Source organism: Oncorhynchus mykiss, chromosome 5, assembly GCF_013265735.2.
Source record: "Oncorhynchus mykiss isolate Arlee chromosome 5, USDA_OmykA_1.1, whole genome shotgun sequence".
NCBI classification, from domain to species: Eukaryota; Metazoa; Chordata; class Actinopteri; order Salmoniformes; family Salmonidae; genus Oncorhynchus; species Oncorhynchus mykiss.
Window position 1 is genome coordinate 80,454,819 of NC_048569.1, and position 8,269 is coordinate 80,463,087.

The window sequence follows — 8,269 nt, forward strand, 5'->3', positions numbered from 1 at the left end:
ACTACAAAACAATGAAATGTGAAAACCTAAACAGTCCTATCTGGTGCAAACACAGAGACAGGAACAATCACCCACAAACACACAGTGAAACCCAGGCCACCTAAATATGGTTCCCAATCAGAGACAATGACTAACACCTGCCTCTGATTGAGAACCATATCAGGCCAGACATAGAAATAGACAAACAAGACATCCAACATAAAATGCCCACTCAGATCACACCCTGACCAACCAAAACATAGAAACATACAAAGCAAACTATGGTCAGGGTGTGACAGTGGGACATATCTGAAGTAGTATGTGTGTGTGCTCAATGAATCACACTGTGTGTGTGTGTGTGTGTGTGTGTGTGTGTGTGTGTGTGTGTGTGTGTGTGGGTGGGGGGGGGGGGGGGGGGGGGGGGTGCATGTTCTATACATTATTCAGGACAACATTACTTTGTTTAGCCTACACCGTGACTATGACTGCATAATAAACTAAACTAAATATACTATGTATTTTCTAATCAAATGTGTTAACAGGGCAACACAAAAGAAGACAAAGGCCATCAATTCAATGCAAATATTACTGTATTAAAGGAAATTGTTGTATTAAGCTTGCTTTGAAAACCGTTTGAATGGCTTGGATAGGCCTATGGAGATGGTGGAAAACATCCTGATTAGAAGGGGACGTTTGCGAGGCTTCTCCTGTTGAGAGGTGGAGGGAAGACCCTCTGGGAGTCCAAACGTGGCAGGATGTGCCACTATGTTGGGCGACAGAAGAGAGAGAGAGTTGACATGTACTTTCATTTAGAAATGATGATATATTGTATTCTTAGTTTCAACTCATTATTACTTTCACAAATAAATGAGAACCAGAATCTTGAGATTTGGAAACTATAAATAATTTTACATAAGAGATTACTATCGATAATATATAATGTACTGTATATAGGGTTTAATATTTTTGCAATAGCAGCTTTGTACACCAATATCTCAAACAGTAAATGTCCTGCTGTATGGACTTACACATGATCTCTTCAGCAGTAGTCTGGTCTTTGGATTCAGAATGGCGGGAATTCTTCTTGTTTCCCATCATGAATGGCTAAAACAAAAACATGTCAAAACAACTGTCACAGCAGAACAATCTCACGGTAATAACGATCACATCTTACACACCAGCACAACAAGATTTATAAATGGTTTTGGAATTAATGGATGGTTTTACATTTTCTCTAAATAACATTGTTTACTCACATTGACACAATTGTTAACTTAAATAAGTGTGATGTACCTTTAAGTTGAATTTCAGTCTGGCAAGCCTTTGTAGGAAAGACAGCTTCCCTCTGGTAGCCTTCACATCTTCAGCCATGAGAAGAGCTTCTGGCCTGGTGGCTTCGAAAGATGTTCTTGAGGCTGCTCTTGATGCCTCGTTACAACTGTGGAGAAGCTCCTTGCTCAATGACTTCACAAGAATCCTATTGAAAGTGGAGTCCTGAGTCGACACGGCCAGTTGGAGTATTTTCTCTGAGCCAAACTCCTTCAACAGATGTTTGTAGACGGTGCTGTATACTTTGTGACTCTTCAGGTTCTTGGGATAAGCTTGGGTCTCAGAGCAGCCTGACCATGCACAGAAGGCAGCTATAACTTTTGGAATCAGGTCTTGTGACGTGCGTGTGACGTCAGTTGGGTACAGATCAGTTTGGGTTTGTATTTTTGACAGAAGTCTCACCACTAACATGCTGATGAGGCCGGTGAAGTCATCATCACCGACTAAGTTAACAGTGGATGGGGTTGAAAGCGAGGCAACATCCGGGCTGGTTGAATTCTGATCACAAACAATGCTCTGAGGTACACCGAAACAACTGATGGTATCCCTTTCCTCAGCATCTATGTTGTCCTCAAAGCCTCGTGCAGCATTGGAGGTCCCACTTGTTGTCATGCTGATGGCGGAGAAAGATGGCAGAGGGTAGGACTTACCACTCAGTAGACTGCCTATATCAGTTACAGTTCCGGTTGGAGATGACCCTCTGCTTTGTGCATCAGAAACCACAGAGTCCATGACCTGGCTTACCATTACTTTGGTAAACAGGCTGACTGTGTCACTAAATGCTGATGTAGAAAAAGAACATGAAATCCTATCTTCAGATACGCTAGCCGGCACACTAACTCCCTGAGCCAAACTCATTGAAGCTGTAGAGGGCACAAGGCTAGGAAGCAAGAGGCGCTTCACAGACTCCTCTGCAAAAAGCTGAACCAGCTTGTAAGCTGTGGGCTTCCCCACCGTCTTGTCATTCCTCTTCAGCTCAGTAAGGACTGTATCGGATGCACTCTTTCCAGCCGCCACTGTCAGAACCAGAGGGGTCAAGTTGCTCTCAGAAATGATGCGGTTGACTTGGTGAGTAAGATCACGTGAGAGAGCACCAATCCTACCCTGAGATATGAGCTCCTCCAGTCTTGCTATTGCAGCTGTTAGATCAGGGTGGAATGCAACCTCCCCTTCTTCCTCTGGATGTACCTCCTTTATGATGGTATCCACTATTGCAGACATGCTTTCCCTGGCATCACACACCAATGTTTTTGGCTTAGTAGATTTGCCCATGTCGATGACTGAGCATCTCACAATGGGCTGAGTAATACTCTCTGGTAAATCAGAAGAGATGGGAGTGCCAGGGAGTGAAAATTCCCACTCTGACTTCTTTGATCTGGCAGATGAGGATGACAACGAGGAGGAAGAACGCTGTGGCGCTTGATAGATCAGTTCCTCACCACATTCACTGCTTACCCTTTCAACATCCTTCAGCATCATTCCAACCACATTCTCTATTTGTGAAAGCGCAGTCACCGTTTGGTCAGATTTTGACAGCTCTTTCTGAATTAAAACCAGAATATGGCTGAGGGTCTTTTTGGCTTGAGCCGTTGTTGCTTTGACTTGATTTTGCCATGCAAAATAATTCCTCATCTTTGTCTTCACATTGTGGTAAATAGTATTTGCAGTTGTCCAGATCTTCTTCTCAGATACTTCCAAACCAGACTGTGAGCCTTTGGGTGTGGCCTCAGTGTACTCTGAGGTTTTCTCATCACTCTGTTGAAGCATAGAGTCTGCCTGCCATAGAGTAGTAGAAGACTCTGTGGGTGGGAAAAGGCTCTTCATGTCATTTGTAATTGATCCAACGATTTCAAAAGCAGTTATATCTGTATGCCTTAAGGAAATTGTTGATTTTGCTGGCAACATCTGAGAATCTGTCTGGCTGGAACTGACTTTGCTGGGAAAGCTACTGACTGATTTGATCAGTATTTTTCGCACTTCGTTGGTAGCGTTCATCTGGAACTCCTCACTGGAGAGTTTCTCAATGACTGAGGCTGGAGTATCTCTTAATCCTTCCAACCATGAAGAACCAGACACAGGCATGTCTTCTAGATAAGACATGACACTGTCCAAAAAGCCACAGACTTCAAGGGAGTTGTAAGAGGAACCCTCTGCAACAGATGATGTGCATTCCAAATCTGCCACCTCTGACCTATACATGGTCACAATCTGGGACAAGACCTCTTTGGTGCAGGGCACCATGTTGGAATCACAGAGAGACAGTAATGGTTGAGAGTTCTCACTTTGGCATTGACGGAGAGAACCAAGTCCTGTTGAGTTGACCACTTGCAGTATTGCCTCACTCTTACTGGTTTCAGGTTGCTTTGGTGTTTTCTCTCCTACAGAGTCAGTTGAATCACATCCATCAGATAAAGAAGATGAACTACGTTCTGATATAGGGGATTCACTCCTACATGGGGAAGGCAAGCTCAGGATTGAAACAGGCAGATCACTGGAGTCAGTATGCTCCAGAAGCACAGCACTGGAGTCAGCTTTTTCCATAAGTTCTTCCCCTTGGACTGGAGCTCCACCCATTCTGAGGAACAATGTCTCCAGCTTTGCCTGAAGTCTCTCGCAGAGTCTACGAGCTGCATGGAAGGGTTTCCGCTTTGTCGTACAGTGTCCCACTTGGGTATCTCTCTGGGTGCTTGTTGGCTGATCTAATTCAGCATACTGCACAATGTCCTTGACATCTTCAACAAAGTTATCAATTATTTGTGATGCCTCAGATTCTACTTTGGTCTGTATGAGCTCAGTGGCCGCAGAATCAAGGATCCTGTCAGATGGGCTAGATGCATTCATCAAGCTTGGAGTGGTACTAAACGAATGAGAAGGTTGAACCATACCAGAGATATCGCTCATTAACCTTCTCACAAGAATTTCACTCACAGCCTTTGAGGCTTTGGTCTTGAACTTCACACTAAACAGAGTGCCAAGATTTTGCATCATTGCTTTGCAAGATGTACATATTATGTTCAGCTCCTCTGGAACAGGAGAGTCTTCAACATCCAGGTGCTCCACTACAAGGTCACTGCCAGATGCCAACATTTTAACTTTCACAGCCACTTCTCGAAAAACCTTAGCCAATTCCGGATCTTCTTTTTCCAATTCACCCACCATCTCTGCGATAACAGTCATCACTTCTTCTGTTGCAGGTGGAATGCATGACTCTAATACAGAGGTAGAGCTCTGGTCCTCTGGGGTGGTGTGATCATCAAAACATTTCTGGACCATGTTGACCATTTGTTCAGCGGCCTGGGTACCAGAAGAAATAGGGGAGGATCGCCCTGAAATGGCTCTGCTGATGGTCGCAGAGAGGGCAGAGTTAAGCTGTTCGACCACCACCTTGATAAGACCAACAGTCAGCTCAGGTGGGCAAGAGGACAGGATATTATGATCAGACAGTTGCTCCTGGACACTTTTGATGATTCTGTCCTCTGTCATTCCCAGGAGGACTTTCACTGAAGTCTGGGAACTTTAAAACGAACAAGCAAAGCATGATAATTCCTGTCTTAACTTGGCAAATCGGTCAAGCGTTGTAATTTTAGTATTCTAAATATCTACATGTCCTTTTGATCGCTTTACATGCTCATTCATTTGAATATGCTCAAAGGCTGATACATGACATTTTGTACTACATCAGATAGAGTAAATTGCATTGGCTAACACTGGGATAGATGATCTTGGTGAAATCCATACATGAAAACCTTGAGGGGAACATACCTCTTAGAAGAGGGTGTTAGGGACCTGAGATGTTGAGCCCCTGTGCCGCCCTTATACATTTTCTTCGCCAGATATCTAACTTCCTGGATGAGCTCCAGTCTTTCCTGATCAAAGGCAGCAAAGGATCTTGCACTGCCACCCCTCTTGGGTGAGTCAGTGTCGTCGTCAGCAAAGTCCTTTACCCCAAGTACGCGGGCCAGGGCTGGCAGCAGGATCTGCAGGGTGGTCTGTGCGATGAAGGTTACAATTGTCTTGCACAATTTGGCAAGCTGTTCCTTCGTCATCTGTTTTGAACAAACAGAACAAAAACAGTCTTTTCAATGGAACTGTGATGTAAAGTATTCTAGATCGAACAGAATGCATTTGATCAACATTGTTATTCTTGTCTGTGACTGAATTCAAAGTTTGATGAAGTCTGACAGAGAACATGAATAACAGAATATGACTTGATGGCTAATCTCTGAATTCAACAGATCATTGACACATCAAAGGTCAAAGGCAGGTAGGGAAACTTACAGGGTTTTTTAGTCCTTTGTAGATCACTTGCCACTGCCTAGACAATTTAAAATAAGTGTTTTAGTTAGTGTTTAGTTCCCACTGCACAATATTTCATAAATGTTGAACATTACAGAAAAACTTTTAACATACTCATCAGTAAGATTGCGCAGGAATGAGATGAGGATTGGGTAGGAGTATTCCATCTCATCCTTGTTGCCTGGGCCGAATGCAGCCTTAACAGCTTTCTTCTCCAGGAGCTCAATTACAGATCCTCTATCCAGGTGTTTATTCCTGGAGACTAAAGATGTGATTGCCGTAGAGGAAGTAGAAACAAAATTAAAGAGAAATCAGACGTTTTATCTCTTAATACTCTGATTTCATTGTTTAAGGGTTTTAGAATAGGCCTATTTTAATAAAGCTATTTATGTGACCTTTCTTACTGATTACAGAAGACTACAGTTTCATTGAAAATGGATAGCACAACCTGCACATCACAGACAGAATAGAGAAACAATGTAGTACTACAGAGGTAAATCTCTGACCTGCATCGTTGTCAGTGCCCAGCTTCCTTGACTTCTTGCCACTCCTCTTACTTTTTGCCTAGGATAGAACAGAACAGATTCTAGATCTCAAATGATGGCAGACATGTAACACCAGGGCCCGTATACATAAAGTTCATCAGATAAGGAGTGGGCTCAACCTTGCCCAAATAATTGTATTCATTAGGATCTCAAATGCAAAACTGATCCTAGATAAGCACTCCTACTCTGAGACAATTTATGAATAGGCTATGGGCCAGGTCAAAGCAGCTCTTAAAACACGTTTTGAAAACAGCTACTACGTATGTTGTTATCTGAGATATATAGATATCTATGGTATGACTGCTATCAGGTACAGAGTGTAACCCAGTAGGCCTATTATGTGCTCTGTCACTCCTGCCATCTTACCTTCCTTCCTTTCTTGGCCTCCTCTTTGGGCGTGGCCACCGGTTCTTCCTCAACAACTTCCTTTCCTTCCCTCTGAGGATCACCATCCTCCCTCTGTGCTACCTGAAGGACAGACATTCCAATAAGTAATAATATGTCAATGTCAGAGTAGATCTGTGCAGAGGACATCATAAATAGAGCTACAGCCATATCAGCGCTAAGCTGGTGACTTTATAAAGAATGGTACATTTGCTTTACAATATGTTATAGCTTTTTACAAGAAATATCCGCTTATATTGCTTTACCCTTTTTTATTTTCCCCCAATATTGCATGAAGTAATTTAGCATACCCTTTCTTCATCCATTCAAGCTATTTTATATCTCAAAAAGCATTTCCTTGTCTGTGTTGGTTACATTCAAGTTGAGTTCAGGTCGAGAGTGAGGACAATATTGCAAGCAGGGACTGTAATTTAGGGCTACATGCTACGTCATGGAACGTTAGACCTTTATGACATCACAAATAGTATTTTTAGGAAGAGCGCGGGAAAGGTTACTTGCCCACTCAGTAGGACTAGCTAATATTGACAGAAATTTCCCCGTCAAACGTTTTCGATTGCCTACCCCTACGCCTTCCATCGAACATGGTCCTGCCTTTGCAATATTGTCTCTCTTGTGGATTTACTTACGTATGACATGTAGGCTTACTGTGTCGGATCAAGTTGATTGATCTGTCCTAGTCAGCCTTAGGTTGAACCCAAAATCTGCTGGGAAATATTTGTTAATAATATTCATTTCAATGTCGTTTTATTCTTTGATTTAGTCCCAATCCAATCCTATTGTTGGCTGCCAATCCCCACCAAATATGTCATTGTAGGACATACTGTAGCGGGAGAAAGTGAGAGCTGCAACGCGGACGCGTTCGGTGGCTCCTTCAGTGCAGATGCAAGCGCGTATGCCAGTGCCACTAAAGCCCGGGCTTGTGAGGCAGTAGTCTACAACGCTGACAGGCAACACCTTGTCATTTTATTAACTCACTAGAATTACATTGTCTTCTTCATTCATTTCGATTGCACTTCCTTTCGTGGTGAAATTAGTTTTGATTACTATTAACTTTAATCTACAGAGTTTAAGTGTTTATGTTGCCCACGTCATCATGTGATGCTGTGAGCAAACAATTTATGGCCAGCCTTCCTAGATAGGCCTGGGCTGCATAACACTATGAATCTGGGAAAACATAACACTTAAAAAAAAGTTTTACAGTGCAAAAATAGCGTAGGCCTACTTGTGTACTATTCAAATCCACACTAAAGCCACACCTCTTCACACAGACGTACCCAGATTCTGTTGTTTTAGCTTTAACCTCTGTTAAATTCACTTCCCTGGTTAATCTGTCATCATGTTTCGTGTTCTCCATGGTTAATCTGTCTCTATGTTTAGTGCACTTTAATATAGCCTGTTTACTTATTTGAATGTTTGATTATATTTATTTTTATCCTGCAGATTTTGTTGTGGATTTAAATTGACTTTGGGTGTCTTGAAAATCACTTAAAATAGCACTGTTGGGGATCACGTGACCCTTGGACGAGATGGTCGCATGAACTAAGAGCTCCGCACAAGTAGTTTCCAATTCCTAATCTTACCTCCACTCCAAGTTCAAACTCATTTAGCTTTAGTAAGAAAAAGTCATGGCGGCGACACTACAGGTGACATTTTTACCCGGACTCGAGTATTAGCGACGGAAAAAGCCTCCAAGAAGAAGCTAGCTTCAGAAAAAA

The 8,269-nt window shown here is 42.7% G+C and overlaps 1 protein-coding gene across 2 annotated transcripts; it reads right to left on the reverse strand.

Annotated features, from left to right (window-relative positions):
- Positions 1-553: 553 nt before the first annotated feature.
- On the reverse strand, positions 554-7,950 carry LOC118964660. Of its 2 annotated transcripts, XM_036978515.1 has the most exons (8): positions 6,516-7,950; positions 6,111-6,168; positions 5,719-5,866; positions 5,587-5,623; positions 5,071-5,354; positions 1,273-4,822; positions 1,008-1,083; positions 554-742 (listed from the first exon to the last, which is right to left on the reverse strand). In XM_036978515.1, the coding sequence occupies exons 1-8, from the start codon at positions 6,702-6,704 to the stop codon at positions 591-593; spliced, it is 4,494 nt and encodes a 1,497-aa protein (XP_036834410.1). In that variant the 5' UTR covers positions 6,705-7,950; the 3' UTR covers positions 554-590. The 2 variants fall into 2 exon arrangements, with proteins under 2 accessions (XP_036834410.1, XP_036834411.1); XM_036978516.1 differs by lacking the exons at positions 554-742; positions 1,008-1,083 and having other exon boundaries at positions 4,706-5,354.
- Positions 7,951-8,269: the final 319 nt, after the last annotated feature.

Bases quoted from the DNA above. Each gene is read 5' to 3' on its own strand.
- LOC118964660 (XM_036978515.1), bottom strand. From the start codon at position 6,704: ATGGCTGTAGCTCTATTTATGATGTCCTCTGCACAGATCTACTCTGAC. The intron at 5,355-5,586 runs GTAAGTTTCCCT...TGTTCAAAACAG, and splicing joins ACAAAGGACTAAAAAACCCT to ATGACGAAGGAACAGCTTGC. The intron at 4,823-5,070 runs GTATGTTCCCCT...TTCGTTTTAAAG, and splicing joins CTAACACCCTCTTCTAAGAG to TTCCCAGACTTCAGTGAAAG.